The sequence below is a fragment of the Schistocerca gregaria genome, unplaced genomic scaffold (assembly GCF_023897955.1).
Source record: "Schistocerca gregaria isolate iqSchGreg1 unplaced genomic scaffold, iqSchGreg1.2 ptg000180l, whole genome shotgun sequence".
Lineage (NCBI taxonomy): Eukaryota > Metazoa > Arthropoda > Insecta > Orthoptera > Acrididae > Schistocerca > Schistocerca gregaria.
Genome location: NW_026061730.1, coordinates 11,855,501 through 11,876,182, shown reverse-complemented (window position 1 = coordinate 11,876,182; position 20,682 = coordinate 11,855,501). Strand labels below are relative to the sequence as shown.

At 47.3% G+C, this 20,682-nt stretch overlaps 1 protein-coding gene and 8 non-coding genes across 9 annotated transcripts in view; all 9 read left to right on the top strand.

Moving 5' to 3' along the window:
• The window catches only part of LOC126302899 (uncharacterized), a 65,333-nt gene that overhangs the window by 7,353 nt on the left and 37,298 nt on the right, over nucleotides 1–20,682 (top strand). Inside the window, exon 2 of the mRNA XM_049991754.1 lies at nucleotides 1,607–2,293. Coding sequence (XP_049847711.1) covers nucleotides 1,607–2,293 — 687 coding nt within the window. The remainder of the gene's footprint in view (nucleotides 1–1,606; nucleotides 2,294–20,682) is intronic.
• Trnat-agu (transfer RNA threonine (anticodon AGU)) lies at nucleotides 8,767–8,840 on the top strand. The gene has a single exon. It is a non-coding gene; the product is annotated as a tRNA-Thr (tRNA).
• On the top strand, nucleotides 10,227–10,300 carry Trnat-agu (transfer RNA threonine (anticodon AGU)). The gene has a single exon. It is a non-coding gene; the product is annotated as a tRNA-Thr (tRNA).
• Trnat-agu (transfer RNA threonine (anticodon AGU)) lies at nucleotides 11,679–11,752 on the top strand. Its single transcript has one exon. It is a non-coding gene; the product is annotated as a tRNA-Thr (tRNA).
• On the top strand, nucleotides 13,126–13,201 carry Trnat-agu (transfer RNA threonine (anticodon AGU)). The gene has a single exon. It is a non-coding gene; the product is annotated as a tRNA-Thr (tRNA).
• Trnat-agu (transfer RNA threonine (anticodon AGU)) lies at nucleotides 14,577–14,650 on the top strand. The gene has a single exon. It is a non-coding gene; the product is annotated as a tRNA-Thr (tRNA).
• Trnat-agu (transfer RNA threonine (anticodon AGU)) lies at nucleotides 17,475–17,548 on the top strand. The gene has a single exon. It is a non-coding gene; the product is annotated as a tRNA-Thr (tRNA).
• On the top strand, nucleotides 18,935–19,008 carry Trnat-agu (transfer RNA threonine (anticodon AGU)). The gene has a single exon. It is a non-coding gene; the product is annotated as a tRNA-Thr (tRNA).
• Nucleotides 20,395–20,468, top strand: Trnat-agu (transfer RNA threonine (anticodon AGU)). Its single transcript has one exon. It is a non-coding gene; the product is annotated as a tRNA-Thr (tRNA).

The window sequence follows — 20,682 nt, the reverse complement described above, 5'->3', positions numbered from 1 at the left end:
AGTTGTATGTTTTGCGATAGTCTGTCTCTGACAAGGAAGCACAGGTGATATAGGTGCGAACACAGGAAGCTTGCAGCCCCTCGCTGCCTGCAGACACAGAGCAGCCACACTAGAAGAGCGGCCTAAGCAGTAGGCGAAATGTGCTCATTCGCTTTGGCGCGACGTCGAACTATAAATAAGGCTGTCACTAGCGTGAGCGTCGTGTAAAGTCGGAAAAGTCATCTGCATGGGTGACTGCCAAGTTTGGGGAGCGTTTCGTAGTACGATCAGTGCAATGGGGACGCGGAAACTTGCTGTGTCCCAGTGTTTTGCAGTTGGACGACAAGAGTTTTACACAGTAGCAAAGAGCGAGGCACTGAGTTGGCATAAACAATGGAGAGCACAATGGGGCTCGAGATGTGCTTGTTACCTCAGGTGCTGTGTGATTGTGGACAAGGAGTGAAATGGACCAATTTGTGACCGCCCTTTCAATTTAAGACGTTCAAAACAGACGGAATTTGCATTCGTAATACCAGAGCATCGAAACTACTTGGAACTCTTGTGTATATGAACGTGTCCGCGCCTTTGTATTCTGGTACCTTCGCCGCTACAAACCAACCAACCATCGTGTCCGTGCACATCAGAGTCGCAAAGAATGGAGAATAGCCAGGCTTGGTCGTGTGTGTAGCTGTAGCTCAGTTGGCGTCATTCTGGCTTTAGCCGTCGCCGCGGTCGGACGTGCTTGTTGTTTACTCCGCGTACGTTAGCGCTATCGCCGGTGTTTGGTGTTTACGTGAAGTTAGCTGTACATTTTCGCTGTTATTTTTTGAGTGGTGTCTCTGATAAGTGTTTTTATAGTGCTTTCGTCCGTTCCACGTCTCGTGCTTCGCCGCAATTTCGGTTGTTGCCGGAATTTCGTCGGAACCGACGACCATGTCTGACACCGTCAGGAAGAATACTTTAGTCTTCTCGTTCGAGAAAGAAACACGGCCGGTCCAACCCACTGCGCTGGAAATCCACGATTGGCTGACTGAGGTAATCGGTATAAATTCTGACTCTGTTCATACCACGCAATTAGATGCTGAAAAATACTGTGTTTTTGTTAAATTTCTGAACTCAGTGACAGTCGATAAGTTGCTTGCAAAATGGGGTAATTCCGTCGAATTTGTTCATCGAGACGGTTCAAAAAGTAATGTCTCTGTACGAAAAGCTGATATCATGTACACCAATGTCGGGATTTTGAATGTTCCAATTGAAATTGATAATCAGTTGATCAAGGACGCTCTATCTAAATATGGCGAAGTTAAATCTATCTATAACGAAAGATGGTCGAAGCTATACAAGATACAATGTTTTAATGGCATTAGATCCGTTGAAATGGAGGTGAAAGCCAACATTCCGTCCCATATATCCGTTGCAGGCCATAAAGCACATGTTGTGTATTCTGGTCAGGAGCGCACGTGCAATATTTGCAATGAGACAGGTCATTTCCGACAAGATTGTCCGCGCCGTGTTTTTGTTCTTCGGAACAATCTAACACAGCGTCAAAAACTGACCCTCAGCGATGTCTTACCAAATAGCACTTCCCTTCTTTCGGTTAACGACAGTGGTGCATGTACTTCTGCAGTGCCCGCCATAACTACTACGGAGTTCCCTCCCCTGAGCGTCGTTACATCACACCCTTCTGTTCCCGATTGCGATCTCCAGAATAAGAAGCGACCGTTGGAAACGACCGATGACGGCTCGGACGGCGAGTCCGCCCGTAATTCGCCTTCCACCCGCAAGCAGAAGCAGTGTAATGCGGATGTGCTCGAGGAAACAAACAGTACATGTATTGACGTGACGACAGCCGCTAAGGCAACCCGGCCGCTGTCGGCGGCTGAACAGGTACAAACGGTCCACGGAGGGGACGCAGTAACGATTGTCGCGGAGACGGAAGAGGCGCACTCCGAAGCACAAGAGGTGACGGAGCGGAACCCAACTTTAGAATTTACAGACCCACAAACCGCCGACTCAGTCAGTGCTCTGGAGCTAGTGACGGAAGAACAAGGAAATGGCACTCGTAAAAAGGACGCTGTTGAGGCAGCTTCGGTCACAACGGTGGTAAAGATAGACAATCCGAATGACGGCGCGTTGAACCAAGATGTCCGAAGACGCCGACTCAAAACGCAACCTAATCTCAAAGCTTCCCGTAACCAAAGCAAACAACAACCAGCACAAGAGGAAGCGACGGCCAAGAACGTCTTGTATGAAATCATCACGGAAAGACCTAAGGAGGTACCTTCAAGTGACATTAGTGATGCAAAGCCCCTCGGTAAAACTAAAACCCGAGATGTTCGGAATCCTGCACCAAAATGAGGCTGTAAGATGAAAAACAAAAAAAAGGATTTTGTTGAACCAGTTTCACTTCTAATTGTACTACTGTCTTAGTCATATTTCAGAGGAACCAGATGAAGTGTTTACCGAGCTTCAAATACTGACTATTCTTTTAGATGTTTGTTTCAGCAGAGTCGTTTCTCCCTTCTAGGAGCTGCACATCTCTTTTTTTTATTAATATTTTGTTATCTTTTTAATCACTTATTTACTTTTTATGCAAACTAAATGTCCCAGGCATATACAATTACGACTATCAATATTAACAGGATTACATCCGTGACTAAAGTTACAGCGCTCAAGGATTATTTATATGAGTCAGGGACGGACATTGCTTTCCTACAGGAAGTAGTGCTGACTAATCTTACAGTGCCTGGATATTTGGCGATTTTAAATGTCTCACTTGACACCAACGTCGGTACAGCAATTTTAGTCAGGGAGGGGATTCCTGTCTCGGATATCGAGAGGTTGGACTCCGGCAGAGCGATAGGTATAAAAGTCTTTGGTTCTACCCTTATCAATCTGTATGCCCCTTCTGGCACATCCAATAGAATGGAAAGAGCACAGTTTTATAAACAAGAAATCATTTATTTATTACGGAAAAACCCAAAAGATCTTATAATAGGCGGTGATTTTAATTGTGTGATAAATAAGAAAGACCAGGTTCCGAATTTTAATACCTGCAACGAACTGAAGCGTTTCGTCACTGTTTTACAGCTTAAAGATGCTTGGGAAATAATGTATCCCACATTTGTGGCATTTACATTCCTAGGTCCTCACTCACGTAGCAGGATCGACAGACTCTACATATCGCAAAGTCTAGTTAGCTCCTTCATTAAAGCAGAGACGATTCCAGTTTACTTTTCTGATCATAGCTCCGTGCTAGCTTCCATCAACCTTACTGCGCAACCCACTCGCCGTTTTAGAAGTTCATGGCACCTTAATACGTCACTGATGCAGGACGACGGATTAGAAGAAAGTTTGACAGAAGCGTGGGCATTGTGCCTCCGCTCTGCAGATAGACACGTCTCATTACTAGACTGGTGGTGCAACAGGGCAAAGCCTAAACTGAGAAAAGTTCTCATCCAGTATAGTGTACAACGATCGAAAGACTTGAAAAATTCCATAGAATTTTATTATACCATGCTGCGAAATTTATATGAGCAGGCAAACACTTCCAACGTCCGTCTGGCAGATATCAAGCAAACTAAGGCCAAATTGCTCAGTCTTAAAAGACAGCAGATGGAGGGTCTGAAATTAAAATCCAAGGCTAAGACAGTCGTGGAGGATGAACATGCTTCCTTGTACCATCTACTGAAGCACGAAAGAAACAGGAGACGCACCTTCATTGATGGACTTCAGTCTGAAACTGGCGAGACACTCACGACTCAGAGAGACATCGTCCATGCAGTGCACAAATATTACGAAGACCTATACACTGCCAACCCGGTATGTGAAGAGTCCTTCGATGAGTTCCTTAGTTACATAGCTCCACAGGTCTCGGACGAGGAAAACGAAGACCTTCTCGTTGAGCGTACTAACGAAGATATCCACAGAATCATCTGCAAATCTCCTCTGAGGAAATCGCCGGGACCGGATGGTTTGCCTGTTGAATTTTATAAACGATACTGGCCACTGATTGGTGACATGTTTACCCGAATGACGAACGAGGTGCTTCAGGGAAAGCATTTACCTGCTGTTTTTAAAGAGAGCACAATAGTACTAATCCCAAAAAATGCTGCAAAAAGAAACCTCAACAACTTTCGTCCTATCTCCCTGTTAAACTCCGATTATAAAATCATCGGCAGAATTTTAAACAACAGACTCTCACAGTTGGCCAAAAAGATAGTAAGTCCATACCAGTCCTGTGTGCCTACCAAGAGCATTTTCAAAAGCATAGCTGAATATAGAGATATAATTGCAATCACTGCTGTGACCACCATAAAATGTGCTATCATGTTTATTGACTTCCAGAAAGCATTTGATCGTGTGGATCATAGATTCCTTAGTGCCACACTGAACAAAATAGGTTTTAATGAGCGAGTCGTAAGTGTGATCAGAAATGTTGCAACAGGCATCAGCGCTTGTATATCAGTTAACTGCCAGAGGACAAAGCAGATTCAGATCAGGCGCGGCGTTCCTCAAGGAAGCCCCCTTTCCATGTTCCTATTCGTGCTTTCATTAGAACCTTTCCTCCGCAGTGTTCATGCCACTCTAACTGGCATCACATTATCTGGTCACCGAACAGTCATAAACGCCTATGCCGATGATGTCGGAGTCGTCCTGCGAAATCCCGACGACATTTTGAAATTGGAAACGCTAATTAAAAAGTACTGTAGAGTCTCCGGAGCAGGTGTCAACGCAAACAAAAGCAAACCACTAAACCTGCGGGGTTTTCAACATACCACCTTAGCCTGGGCCACAATGGTCACCCAATGCAAAGCACTAGGAATAACACTGACACCTTGTCCGTTAAAAATGGCAGCTATCAATTGGAGAAATACGTCGGGACAACTTCTTGGAACAACAAGGGAAAACCTCCACCGTAACATGAACCAAGTTCAGAGGGTGATTTTCATTAACCACTGCATTCTCTCCAGGAGTTACTTTATAGCACAGATCTTCCCACTACCGAAAATGATTGGAAAAAAGATAATGTCTACCATTGCCAGCTATCTTTGGAGAGGGGATATATTCAGAGTCGACGCAAAAACTGCGACCTTAGATCCCAGGAATGGAGGTTTGGGGTTAGTTGACATCAGAAATAAGGCGTCTGCGCTTTTTATAAAAAGGACCGCCACTATCCTTAGCGACCACGCTGATAGCATTACAACTAAATTATTTGAAGTTGTCAGGCCTGCCAGTTTACAGGCGCCGGTGAATGTGCAAAAAATAAATAACCGGCTCCAGTACGTTCGTGTATATTTTGTGGAATTCAGCTATCTCGGCGGTGTCATCATCAACTCACGACGGATCACGGCCCGCGATATTCTGTGCCATCGAAAGAAAATGGAGGGGAGAAACAAATTGGAAAGTAAATACCCACACACTGATTGGGACGCCATATGGAAAAATATTAATATGCGTGGTCTACCATCGGACGTCAAGTCAGCGTGGTATAAAACAGTGAATGAGACCGTAAGCACCAATGAAAGGTTACATGCAATCGGCGTTAGCGACACGAACCTATGTCTCAAATGTAAATTGATCGACACGTTAGTGCACAGATTCACGTGCGGTGGCAATCTACAACTCTGTAATTGGATTAGGGAACAACTGGCTTTTCTTACGAGATCTTCGGTGGAAAATTTTCCCCCTGTTACATTCCTCAGGCCTCAGACTTGCTATTTTCCAGCAGCAAAAAACAACTCGGTCCATTGGTTAATGGGACACTATGTGAATTACGTAATTAATCACCTGGGAAACGACAATTCCACTGATTTTTACATGTACTTGAAGTGTGCTTTTTATAACGCCCTGAAATATAAAGACCACAAGAAAAACTACGGCAATATGCTTAAAATTGTATTCGAGCGACTGGGCATTGGTTGACAAGCCAACGAGATAAACAAAAATCGTTTATTTAAGCGAAACGACGCTTAAACAAAAACAATTGGGGAGAAGTACAATTTTACAGTTTCATATTACAATCACTTATCCTCTGCTGGCAAAGAAGGCTATTTTGTTTATTGCACAGAAGAAGCCGAAGCCGAAAGCCAGTATCGCAGGGTTAAAGATAAATTGTTTTCTTATACATTCATTTTATGACTGAGAAGGAAGTCTCATTTGTTTCCATGGAAGGGAACACACTTTTTTATTATTATTATTAATCTCAAGAAGGAAAGGAGGCTATGGAATTAGTGCCTTAACATAAAATTCCTTCTTCACATTCCATGACGATTTTTCTTTTACAATAAAAAAAAATAACAAACAAACAAAAATAATAATAATAACAATAAAAAAACTAAACAGAAATTAAAAAAATAATATACAGGTTCAGGGTCCACTACTTCCTACAACTTTATTATATATTACAAAGAAGTATGCTAGGTTGCCGAGAAGCAGTAGATGAGAAAAAAAAAAAAAAAAAAAAAAAACACACTAAAGCTATAACCTTAAATCTCTATTGCCTCGGCATGACATAAATTTTTTGTTTCAAATGAAGCATCTTTTGGTTCAGGATTTCGAAGGCAAAACAGCATATATCTACGTATACACAAGATGTAAAATTTCTTATTGAAACCTATGATAAAGACACGCCTCAGCAACAGGACTGGGTGGAGACATCGCGGCCAGGCCTCGAGATTTTGACCCCTGCCCGCTTTGCCTCCGCCTGCCTCATGCTGCTTATATAAAAAAAATGATGAAAAAAAAAATGGATAAGGCGTCGGACTATTAAAAAAAAAAAAAAAGTGGTTAAGGCGTCTGACTTGAAATCAGATTCCCTCTGGGAGCTATAAAAAAAAAAAAAAAAAAAAAAAGTTGGCAGATCGTTCGCTTAGCGTGTGAACGGTCTCGGGTTCAAGCCCCGGCTCCTCCATGTTTTGTGGTCAGTGCATGGTAAGTGTTGGTCGCGGCGAAAATAAACGCACGCAAGAAGTTGCAAAACCAGCGTTACAGACTGGTATGATGTATACTGTCATAAGGAGAGCAAGATGTAAGTGTGGGGACCGGCTGTTATCGAGTGCAGACCTGTCTTAGGTATCACGGCTTAACGTCATTGAAGTCTAGAGGTGGACAACACGTTCGTCTTACTCAGAGCGGTGTCTGAACTCTATTTTCGACGTTATGCGTGCCACTTTCATTGTGGCCAACTACGATTCGATACAGAATGCACGAAACCTGAAAGACACCCTCACTGATTCATAGAGAGTAGTGTTTGTCTGCGGAATAATGGGAGTGCGAGGGTCTGTGACGTTGATATGACTGTATGTAGCACTACTAGTTATCGGGGGGGTGGGCGTAGCTCAGATGGTAGAGCGCTCGCTTAGTGTGCGAGGGGTACTGGTATCGATACCCAGCGCCTCCAGAATTTTTAACACACCTACATGCGCACCTTGCCATGCAAGTGGAATAATTCCCAACCGGCAGAGGTGTGTAGGCAGATACAAGCGAACGATTAGCATCCACAATTGCGCCGATTTCACGTAAATCCCACTGCACGTTCCCATTCTTTGCGTGCAGTCGGCTGCTACTGGTGTTGCTGGTTGTGACTGCTGATAACAGATGCCGTAGCAATCAATTCATGGAGTGAGTTGTATGTTTTGCGATAGTCTGTCTCTGACAAGGAAGCACAGGTGATATAGGTGCGAACACAGGAAGCTTGTAGCCCCTCGCTGCCTGCAGACACAGAGCAGCCACACTAGAAGAGCGGCCTAAGCCGTAGGCGAAATGTGCTCATTCGCTTTGGCGCGACGTCGAACTATAAATAAGGCTGTCACTAGCGTGAGCGTTGCGTGAGGGTCGTGTAAAGTCGGAAAAGTCATCTGCATGGGTGATTGCCAAGTTTGGGGAGCGTTTCGTAGTACGATCAGTGCAATGGGGACGCGGAAACTTGTTGTGTCCCAGTGTTTTGCAGTTGGACGACAAGAGTTTTACACAGTAGCAAAGAGCGAGGCACTGAGTTGGCATGAACAATGGAGAGCACAATAGGGCTCGAGATGTGCTTGTTACCTCAGGTGCTGTGTGATTGTGGACAAGGAGTGAAATGGACCAATTTGTGACCGCCCTTTCAATTTAAGACGTTCAAAACAGACGGAATTTGCATTCGTAATACCAGAGCATCGAAACTACTTGGAACTCTTGTGTATATGAACGTGTCCGCGCCTTTGTATTCTGGTACCTTCGCCGCTACAAACCAACCAACCATCGTGTCCGTGCACATCAGAGTCGCAAAGACTGGAGAATAGCCAGGCTTGGTCGTGTGTGTGGTTGTAGCTCAGTTGGCAGATCGTTCGCTTAGCGTGTGAACGGTCTCGGGTTCAAGCAACGGCTCCTCCATGTTTTGTGGTCAGTGCATGGTAAGTGTTGGTCGCGGCGAACATAAACGCACGCAAGAAGTTGCAAAACCAGCGTCACAGACTGATATGATGTATACTGTCATAAGGAGAGCAAGATGTAAGTGTGGGGACCGGCTGTTATCGAGTGCAGACCTGTCTTAGGTATCACGGCTTAACGTCATTGAAGTCTAGAGGTGGACAACACGTTCGTCTTACTCAGAGCGGTGTCTGAACTCCATTTTCGACGTTATGCGTGCCACTTTCATTGTGGCCAACTACGATTCGATACAGAATGCACGAAACCTGAAAGACAACCTCACTGATTCATAGAGAGTAGTGTTTGTCTGCGGAATAATGGGAGTGCGAGGGTCTGTGACGTTGATATGACTGTATGTAGTACTACTAGTTATCGGGGGGTGGGCGTAGCTCAGATGGTAGAGCGCTCGCTTAGTGTGCGAGAGGTACTGGGATCGATACCCAGCGCCTCCAGAATTTTTAACACACCTACATGCGCACCTTGCCATGCAAGTGGAATAATTCCCAACCGACAGAGGTGTGTAGGCAGATACAAGCGAACGATTAGCATCCACATTTGCGCCGATTTCACGTAAATCCCACTGCACGTTCCCATTCTTTGCGTGCAGTCGGCTGCTACTGGTGTTGCTGGTTGTGACTGCTGATAACAGATGCCATAGCAATCAATTCATGGAGTGAGTTGTATGTTTTGCGATAGTCTGTCTCTGACAAGGAAGCACAGGTGATATAGGTGCGAACACAGGAAGCTTGCAGCCCCTCGCTGCCTGCAGACACAGAGCAGCCACACTAGAAGAGCGGCCTAAGCCGTAGGCGAAAGGTGCTCATTCGCTTTGGCGCGACGTCGAACTATAAATAAGGCTGTCACTATCGTGAGCGTTGCGTGAGCGTCGTGTAAAGTCGGAAAAGTCATCTGCATGGGTGATTGCCAAGTTTGGGGAGCGTTTCGTAGTACGATCAGTGCAATGGGGACGCGGAAACTTGTTGTGTCCCAGTGTTTTGCAGTTGGACGACAAGAGTTTTACACAGTAGCAAAGAGCGAGGCACTGAGTTGGCATGAACAATGGAGAGCACAATAGGGCTCGAGATGTGCTTGTTACCTCAGGTGCTGTGTGATTGTGGACAAGGAGTGAAATGGACCAATTTGTGACCGCCCTTTCAATTTAAGACGTTCAAAACAGACGGAATTTGCATTCGTAATACCAGAGCATCGAAACTACTTGGAACTCTTGTGTATATGAACGTGTCCGCGCCTTTGTATTCTGGTACCTTCGCCGCTACAAACCAACCAACCATCGTGTCCGTGCACATCAGAGTCGCAAAGAATGGAGAATAGCCAGGCTTGGTCGTGTGTGTAGATGTAGCTCAGTTGGCAGATCGTTCGCTTAGCGTGTGAACGGTCTCGGGTTCAAGCAACGGCTCCTCCATGTTTTGTGGTCAGTGCATGGTAAGTGTTGGTCGCGGCGAACATAAACGCACGCAAGAAGTTGCAAAACCAGCGTCACAGACTGATATGATGTATACTGTCATAAGGAGAGCAAGATGTAAGTGTGGGGACCGGCTGTTATCGAGTGCAGACCTGTCTTAGGTATCACGGCTTAACGTCATTGAAGTCTAGAGGTGGACAACACGTTCGTCTTACTCAGAGCGGTGTCTGAACTCTATTTTCGACGTTATGCGTGCCACTTTCATTGTGGCCAACTACGATTCGATACAGAATGCACGAAACCTGAAAGACACCCTCACTGATTCATAGAGAGTAGTGTTTGTCTGCGGAATAATGGGAGTGCGAGGGTCTGTGACGTTGATATGACTGTATGTAGCACTACTAGTTATCGGGGGGGTGGGCGTAGCTCAGATGGTAGAGCGCTCGCTTAGTGTGCGAGAGGTACTGGGATCGATACCCAGCGCCTCCAGAATTTTTAACACACCTACATGCGCACCTTGCCATGCAAGTGGAATAATTCCCAACCGGCAGAGGTGTGTAGGCAGATACAAGCGAACGATTAGCATCCACAATTGCGCCGATTTCACGTAAATCCCACTGCACGTTCCCATTCTTTGCGTGCAGTCGGCTGCTACTGGTGTTGCTGGTTGTGACTGCTGATAACAGATGCCGTAGCAATCAATTCATGGAGTGAGTTGTATGTTTTGCGATAGTCTGTCTCTGACAAGGAAGCACAGGTGATATAGGTGCGAACACAGGAAGCTTGCAGCCCCTCGCTGCCTGCAGACACAGAGCAGCCACACTAGAAGAGCGGCCTAAGCCGTAGGCGAAATGTGCTCATTCGCTTTGGCGCGACGTCGAACTATAAATAAGGCTGTCACTAGCGTGAGCGTCGTGTAAAGTCGGAAAAGTCATCTGCATGGGTGATTGCCAAGTTTGGGGAGCGTTTCGTAGTACGATCAGTGCAATGGGGACGCGGAAACTTGTTGTGTCCCAGTGTTTTGCAGTTGGACGACAAGAGTTTTACACAGTAGCAAAGAGCGAGGCACTGAGTTGGCATGAACAATGGAGAGCACAATAGGGCTCGAGATGTGCTTGTTACCTCAGGTGCTGTGTGATTGTGGACAAGGAGTGAAATGGACCAATTTGTGACCGCCCTTTCAATTTAATACGTTCAAAACAGAAGGAATTTGCATTCGTAATACCAGAGCATCGAAACTACTTGGAACTCTTGTGTATATGAACGTGTCCGCGCCTTTGTATTCTGGTACCTTCGCCGCTACAAACCAACCAACCATCGTGTCCGTGCACATCAGAGTCGCAAAGAATGGAGAATAGCCAGGCTTGGTCGTGTGTGTAGATGTAGCTCAGTTGGCAGATCGTTCGCTTAGCGTGTGAACGGTCTCGGGTTCAAGCAACGGCTCCTCCATGTTTTGTGGTCAGTGCATGGTAAGTGTTGGTCGCGGCGAACATAAACGCACGCAAGAAGTTTCAAAACCAGCGTCACAGACTGATATGATGTATACTGTCATAAGGAGAGCAAGATGTAAGTGTGGGGACCGGCTGTTATCGAGTGCAGACCTGTCTTAGGTATCACGGCTTAACGTCATTGAAGTCTAGAGGTGGACAACACGTTCGTCTTACTCAGAGCGGTGTCTGAACTTTATTTTCGACGTTATGCGTGCCACTTTCATTGTGGCCAACTACGATTCGATACAGAATGCACGAAACCTGAAAGACACCCTCACTGATTTATAGAGAGTAGTGTTTGTCTGCGGAATAATGGGAGTGCGAGGGTCTGTGACGTTGATATGACTGTATGTAGTACTACTAGTTCTCGGGGGGGGGGTGGGCGTAGCTCAGATGGTAGAGCGCTCGCTTAGTGTGCGAGAGGTACTGGGATCGATACCCAGCGCCTCCAGAATTTTTAACACACCTACATGCGCACCTTGCCATGCAAGTGGAATAATTCCCAACCGGCAGAGGTGTGTAGGCAGATACAAGCGAACGATTAGCATCCACAATTGCGCCGATTTCACGTAAATCCCACTGCACGTTCCCATTCTTTGCGTGCAGTCGGCTGCTACTGGTGTTGCTGGTTGTGACTGCTGATAACAGATGCCGTAGCAATCAATTCATGGAGTGAGTTGTATGTTTTGCGATAGTCTGTCTCTGACAAGGAAGCACAGGTGATATAGGTGCGAACACAGGAAGCTTGCAGCCCCTCGCTGCCTGCAGACACAGAGCAGCCACACTAGAAGAGCGGCCTAAGCCGTAGGCGAAATGTGCTCATTCGCTTTGGCGCGACGTCGAACTATAAATAAGGCTGTCACTAGCGTGAGCGTCGTGTAAAGTCGGAAAAGTCATCTGCATGGGTGATTGCCAAGTTTGGGGAGCGTTTCGTAGTACGATCAGTGCAATGGGGACGCGGAAACTTGTTGTGTCCCAGTGTTTTGCAGTTGGACGACAAGAGTTTTACACAGTAGCAAAGAGCGAGGCACTGAGTTGGCATGAACAATGGAGAGCACAATAGGGCTCGAGATGTGCTTGTTACCTCAGGTGCTGTGTGATTGTGGACAAGGAGTGAAATGGACCAATTTGTGACCGCCCTTTCAATTTAAGACGTTCAAAACAGACGGAATTTGCATTCGTAATACCAGAGCATCGAAACTACTTGGAACTCTTGTGTATATGAACGTGTCCGCGCCTTTGTATTCTGGTACCTTCGCCGCTACAAACCAACCAACCATCGTGTCCGTGCACATCAGAGTCGCAAAGAATGGAGAATAGCCAGGCTTGGTCGTGTGTGTAGATGTAGCTCAGTTGGCAGATCGTTCGCTTAGCGTGTGAACGGTCTCGGGTTCAAGCCCCGGCTCCTCCATGTTTTGTGGTCAGTGCATGGTAAGTGTTGGTCGCGGCGAACATAAACGCACGCAAGAAGTTGCAAAACCAGCGTCACAGACTGATATGATGTATACTGTCATAAGGAGAGCAAGATGTAAGTGTGGGGACCGGCTGTTATCGAGTGCAGACCTGTCTTAGGTATCACGGCTTAACGTCATTGAAGTCTAGAGGTGGACAACACGTTCGTCTTACTCAGAGCGGTGTCTGAACTCTATTTTCGACGTTATGCGTGCCACTTTCATTGTGGCCAACTACGATTCGATACAGAATGCACGAAACCTGAAAGACACCCTCACTGATTCATAGAGAGTAGTGTTTGTCTGCGGAATAATGGGAGTGCGAGGGTCTGTGACGTTGATATGACTGTATGTAGCACTACTAGTTATCGGGGGAGTGGGCGTAGCTCAGATGGTAGAGCGCTCGCTTAGTGTGCGAGAGGTACTGGGATCGATACCCAGCGCCTCCAGAATTTTTAACAAACCTACATGCGCACCTTGCCATGCAAGTGGAATAATTCCCAACCGGCAGAGGTGTGTACGCAGATACAAGCGAACGATTAGCATCCACAATTGCGCCGATTTCACGTAAATCCCACTGCACGTTCCCATTCTTTGCGTGCAGTCGGCTGCTACTGGTGTTGCTGGTTGTGACTGCTGATAACAGATGCCGTAGCAATCAATTCATGGAGTGAGTTGTATGTTTTGCGATAGTCTGTCTCTGACAAGGAAGCACAGGTGATATAGGTGCGAACACAGGAAGCTTGCAGCCCCTCGCTGCCTGCAGACACAGAGCAGCCACACTAGAAGAGCGGCCTAAGCCGTAGGCGAAATGTGCTCATTCGCTTTGGCGCGTCGTCGAACTATAAATAAGGCTGTCACTAGCGTGAGCGTCGTGTAAAGTCGGAAAAGTCATCTGCATGGGTGATTGCCAAGTTTGGGGAGCGTTTCGTAGTACGATCAGTGCAATGGGGACGCGGAAACTTGTTGTGTCCCAGTGTTTTGCAGTTGGACGACAAGAGTTTTACACAGTAGCAAAGAGCGAGGCACTGAGTTGGCATGAACAATGGAGAGCACAATAGGGCTCGAGATGTGCTTGTTACCTCAGGTGCTGTGTGATTGTGGACAAGGAGTGAAATGGACCAATTTGTGACCGCCCTTTCAATTTAAGACGTTCAAAACAGACGGAATTTGCATTCGTAATACCAGAGCATCGAAACTACTTGGAACTCTTGTGTATATGAACGTGTCCGCGCCTTTGTATTCTGGTACCTTCGCCGCTACAAACCAACCAACCATCGTGTCCGTGCACATCAGAGTCGCAAAGAATGGAGAATAGCCAGGCTTGGTCGTGTGTGTAGTTGTAGCTCAGTTGGCAGATCGTTCGCTTAGCGTGTGAACGGTCTCGGGTTCAAGCCCCGGCTCCTCCATGTTTTGTGGTCAGTGCATGGTAAGTGTTGGTCGCGGCGAACATAAACGCACGCAAGAAGTTGCAAAACCAGCGTCACAGACTGATATGATGTATACTTTCATAAGGAGAGCAAGATGTAAGTGTGGGGACCGGCTGTTATCGAGTGCAGACCTGTCTTAGGTATCACGGCTTAACGTCATTGAAGTCTAGAGGTGGACAACACGTTCGTCTTACTCAGAGCGGTGTCTGAACTCTATTTTCGACGTTATGCGTGCCACTTTCATTGTGGCCAACTACGATTCGATACAGAATGCACGAAACCTGAAAGACACCCTCACTGATTCATAGAGAGTAGTGTTTGTCTGCGGAATAATGGGAGTGCGAGGGTCTGTGACGTTGATATGACTGTATGTAGCACTACTAGTCATCGGGGGGGTGGGCGTAGCTCAGATGGTAGAGCGCTCGCTTAGTGTGCGAGAGGTACTGGGATCGATACCCAGCGCCTCCAGAATTTTTAACACACCTACATGCGCACCTTGCCATGCAAGTGGAATAATTCCCAACCGGCAGAGGTGTGTAGGCAGATACAAGCGAACGATTAGCATCCACAATTGCGCCGATTTCACGTAAATCCCACTGCACGTTCCCATTCTTTGCGTGCAGTCGGCTGCTACTGGTGTTGCTGGTTGTGACTGCTGATAACAGATGCCGTAGCAATCAATTCATGGAGTGAGTTGTATGTTTTGCGATAGTCTGTCTCTGACAAGGAAGCACAGGTGATATAGGTGCGAACACAGGAAGCTTGCAGCCCCTCGCTGCCTGCAGACACAGAGCAGCCACACTAGAAGAGCGGCCTAAGCCGTAGGCGAAATGTGCTCATTCGCTTTGGCGCGACGTCGAACTATAAATAAGGCTGTCACTAGCGTGAGCGTCGTGTAAAGTCGGAAAAGTCATCTGCATGGGTGATTGCCAAGTTTGGGGAGCGTTTCGTAGTACGATCAGTGCAATGGGGACGCGGAAACTTGTTGTGTCCCAGTGTTTTGCAGTTGGACGACAAGAGTTTTACACAGTAGCAAAGAGCGAGGCACTGAGTTGGCATGAACAATGGAGAGCACAATAGGGCTCGAGATGTGCTTGTTACCTCAGGTGCTGTGTGATTGTGGACAAGGAGTGAAATGGACCAATTTGTGACCGCCCTTTCAATTTAAGACGTTCAAAACAGACGGAATTTGCATTCGTAATACCAGAGCATCGAAACTACTTGGAACTCTTGTGTATATGAACGTGTCCGCGCCTTTGTATTCTGGTACCTTCGCCGCTACAAACCAACCAACCATCGTGTCCGTGCACATCAGAGTCGCAAAGAATGGAGAATAGCCAGGCTTGGTCGTGTGTGTAGTTGTAGCTCAGTTGGCAGATCGTTCGCTTAGCGTGTGAACGGTCTCGGGTTCAAGCCCCGGCTCCTCCATGTTTTGTGGTCAGTGCATGGTAAGTGTTGGTCGCGGCGAACATAAACGCACGCAAGAAGTTGCAAAACCAGCGTCACAGACTGATATGATGTATACTTTCATAAGGAGAGCAAGATGTAAGTGTGGGGACCGGCTGTTATCGAGTGCAGACCTGTCTTAGGTATCACGGCTTAACGTCATTGAAGTCTAGAGGTGGACAACACGTTCGTCTTACTCAGAGCGGTGTCTGAACCCTATTTTCGACGTTATGCGTGCCACTTTCATTGTGGCCAACTACGATTCGATACAGAATGCACGAAACCTGAAAGACACCCTCACTGATTCATAGAGAGTAGTGTTTGTCTGCGGAATAATGGGAGTGCGAGGGTCTGTGACGTTGATATGACTGTATGTAGCACTACTAGTTATCGGGGGGGTGGGCGTAGCTCAGATGGTAGAGCGCTCGCTTAGTGTGCGAGAGGTACTGGAATCGATACCCAGCGCCTCCAGAATTTTTAACACACCTACATGCGCACCTTGCCATGCAAGTGGAATAATTCCCAACCGGCAGAGGTGTGTAGGCAGATACAAGCGAACGATTAGCATCCACAATTGCGCCGATTTCACGTAAATCCCACTGCACGTTCCCATTCTTTGCGTGCAGTCGGCTGCTACTGGTGTTGCTGGTTGTGACTGCTGATAACAGATGCCGTAGCAATCAATTCATGGAGTGAGTTGTATGTTTTGCGATAGTCTGTCTCTGACAAGGAAGCACAGGTGATATAGGTGCGAACACAGGAAGCTTGCAGCCCCTCGCTGCCTGCAGACACAGAGCAGCCACACTAGAAGAGCGGCCTAAGCCGTAGGCGAAAGGTGCTCATTCGCTTTGGCGCGACGTCGAACTATAAATAAGGCTGTCACTAGCGTGAGCGTCGTGTAAAGTCGGAAAAGTCATCTGCATGGGTGATTGCCAAGTTTGGGGAGCGTTTCGTAGTACGATCAGTGCAATGGGGACGCGGAAACTTGTTGTGTCCCAGTGTTTTGCAGTTGGACGACAAGAGTTTTACACAGTAGCAAAGAGCGAGGCACTGAGTTGGCATGAACAATGGAGAGCACAATAGGGCTCGAGATGTGCTTGTTACCTCAGGTGCTGTGTGATTGTGGACAAGGAGTGAAATGGACCAATTTGTGACCGCCCTTTCAATTTAAGACGTTCAAAACAGACGGAATTTGCATTCGTAATACCAGAGCATCGAAACTACTTGGAACTCTTGTGTATATGAACGTGTCCGCGCCTTTGTATTCTGGTACCTTCGCCGCTACAAACCAACCAACCATCGTGTCCGTGCACATCAGAGTCGCAAAGAATGGAGAATAGCCAGGCTTGGTCGTGTGTGTAGATGTAGCTCAGTTGGCAGATCGTTCGCTTAGCGTGTGAACGGTCTCGGGTTCAAGCAACGGCTCCTCCATGTTTTGTGGTCAGTGCATGGTAAGTGTTGGTCGCGGCGAACATAAACGCACGCAAGAAGTTGCAAAACCAGCGTCACAGACTGATATGATGTATACTGTCATAAGGAGAGCAAGATGTAAGTGTGGGGACCGGCTGTTATCGAGTGCAGACCTGTCTTAGGTATCACGGCTTAACGTCATTGAAGTCTAGAGGTGGACAACACGTTCGTCTTACTCAGAGCGGTGTCTGAACTCTATTTTCGACGTTATGCGTGCCACTTTCATTGTGGCCAACTACGATTCGATACAGAATGCACGAAACCTGAAAGACACCCTCACTGATTCATAGAGAGTAGTGTTTGTCTGCGGAATAATGGGAGTGCGAGGGTCTGTGACGTTGATATGACTGTATGTAGCACTACTAGTTATTGGGGGGGTGGGCGTAGCTCAGATGGTAGAGCGCTCGCTTAGTGTGCGAGAGGTACTGGGATCGATACCCAGCGCCTCCAGAATTTTTAACACACCTACATGCGCACCTTGCCATGCAAGTGGAATAATTCCCAACCGGCAGAGGTGTGTAGGCAGATACAAGCGAACGATTAGCATCCACAATTGCGCCGATTTCACGTAAATCCCACTGCACGTTCCCATTCTTTGCGTGCAGTCGGCTGCTACTGGTGTTGCTGGTTGTGACTGCTGATAACAGATGCCGTAGCAATCAATTCATGGAGTGAGTTGTATGTTTTGCGATAGTCTGTCTCTGACAAGGAAGCACAGGTGATATAGGTGCGAACACAGGAAGCTTGCAGCCCCTCGCTGCCTGCAGACACAGAGCAGCCACACTAGAAGAGCGGCCTAAGCCGTAGGCGAAATGTGCTCATTCGCTTTGGCGCGACGTCGAACTATAAATAAGGCTGTCACTAGCGTGAGCGTTGCGTGAGCGTCGTGTAAAGTTGGAAAAGTCATCTGCATGGGTGATTGCCAAGTTTGGGGAGCGTTTCGTAGTACGATCAGTGCAATGGGGACGCGGAAACTTGTTGTGTCCCAGTGTTTTGCAGTTGGACGACAAGAGTTTTACACAGTAGCAAAGAGCGAGGCACTGAGTTGGCATGAACAATGGAGAGCACAATAGGGCTCGAGATGTGCTTGTTACCTCAGGTGCTGTGTGATTGTGGACAAGGAGTGAAATGGACCAATTTGTGACCGCCCTTTCAATTTAAGACGTTCAAAACAGACGGAATTTGCATTCGTAATACCAGAGCATCGAAACTACTTGGAACTCTTGTGTATATGAACGTGTCCGCGCCTTTGTATTCTGGTACCTTCGCCGCTACAAACCAACCAACCATCGTGTCCGTGCACATCAGAGTCGCAAAGAATGGAGAATAGCCAGGCTTGGTCGTGTGTGTAGCTGTAGCTCAGTTGGCAGATCGTTCGCTTAGCGTGTGAACGGTCTCGGGTTCAAGCCCCGGCTCCTCCATGTTTTGTGGTCAGTGCATGGTAAGTGTTGGTGGCGGCGAACATAAACGCACGCAAGAAGTTTCAAAACCAGCGTCACAGACTGATATGATGTATACTGTCATAAGGAGAGCAAGATGTAAGTGTGGGGACCGGCTGTTATCGAGTGCAGACCTGTCTTAGGTATCACGGCTTAACGTCATTGAAGTCTAGAGGTGGACAACACGTTCGTCTTACTCAGAGCGGTGTCTGAACTTTATTTTCGACGTTATGCGTGCTACTTTCATTGTGGCCAACTACGATTCGATACAGAATGCACGAAACCTGAAAGACACCCTCACTGATTTATAGAGAGTGGTGTTTGTCTGCGGAATAATGGGAGAGCGAGGGTCTGTGACGTTGATATGACTGTATGTAGCACTACTAGCTATCGGGGGGGTGGGCGTAGCTCAGATGGTAGAGCGCTCGCTTAGTGTGCGAGAGGTACTGGGATCGATACCCAGCGCCTCCAGAAATTTTAACACACCTACATGCGCACCTTGCCATGCAAGAGGAATAATTCCCAACTAGCAGAGGTGTGTAGGCAGATACAAGCGAACGATTAGCATCCACAATTGCGCCGATTTCACGTAAATCCCACTGCACGTTCCCATTCTTTGCGTGCAGTCGGCTGCTACTGGTGTTGCTGGTTGTGACTGCTGATAACAGATGCCGTAGCAATCAATTCATGGAGTGAGTTGTATGTTTTGCGATAGTCTGTCTCTGACAAGGAAGCACAGGTGATATAGGTGCGAACACAGGAAGCTTGCAGCCCCTCGCTGCCTGCAGACACAGAGCAGCCACACTAGAAGAGCGGCCTAAGCCGTAGGCGAAATGTGCTCATTCGCTTTGGCGCGACGTCGAACTATAAATAAGGCTGTCACTAGCGTGAGCGTTGCGTGAGCGTCGTGTAAAGTCGGAAAAGTCATCTGCATGGGTGATTGCCAAGTTTGGGGAGCGTTTCGTAGTACGATCAGTGCAATGGGGACGCGGAAACTTGTTGTGTCCCAGTGTTTTGCAGTTGGACGACAAGAGTTTTACACAGTAGCAAAGAGCGAGGCACTGAGTTGGCATGAACAATGGAGAGCACAATAGGGCTCGAGATGTGCTTGTTACCTCAGGTGCTGTGTGATTGTGGACAAGGAGTGAAATGGACCAATTTGTGACCGCCCTTTCAATTTAAGACGTTCAAAACAGACGGAATTTGCATTCGTAATACCAGAGCATCGAAACTACTTGGAACTCTTGTGTATATGAACGTGTCCGCGCCTTTGTATTCTGGTACCTTCGCCGCTACAAACCAACCAACCATCGTGTCCGTGCACATCAGAGTCGCAAAGAATGGAGAATAGCCAGGCTTGGTCGTGTGTGTAGTTGTAGCTCAGTTGGCAGATCGTTCGCTTAGCGTGTGAACGGTCTCGGGTTCAAGCCCCGGCTCCTCCATGTTTTGTGGTCAGTGCATGGTAAGTGTTGGTCGCGGCGAACATAAACGCACGCAAGAAGTTGCAAAACCAGCGTCACAGACTGATATGATGTATACTTTCATAAGGAGAGCAAGATGTAAGTGTGGGGACCGGCTGTTATCGAGTGCAGACCTGTCTTAGGTATCACGGCTTAACGTCATTGAAGTCTAGAGGTGGACAACACGTTCGTCTTACTCAGAGCGGTGTCTGAACTCTATTTTCGACGTTATGCGTGCCACTTTCATTGTGGCCAACTACGATTCGATACAGAATGCACGAAACCTGAAAGACACCCTCACTGATTCATAGAGAGTAGTGTTTGTCTGCGGAATAATGGGAGTGCGAGGGTCTGTGACGTTGATATGACTGTATGTAGCACTACTAGTCATCGGGGGGGTGGGCGTAGCTCAGATGGTAGAGCGCTCGCTTAGTGTGCGAGAGGTACTGGGATCGATACCCAGCGCCTCCAGAATTTTTAACACACCTACATGCGCACCTTGCCATGCAAGTGGAATAATTCCCAACCGGCAGAGGTGTGTAGGCAGATACAAGCGAACGATTAGCATCCACAATTGCGCCGATTTCACGTAAATCCCACTGCACGTTCCCATTCTTTGCGTGCAGTCGGCTGCTACTGGTGTTGCTGGTTGTGACTGCTGATAACAGATGCCGTAGCAATCAAT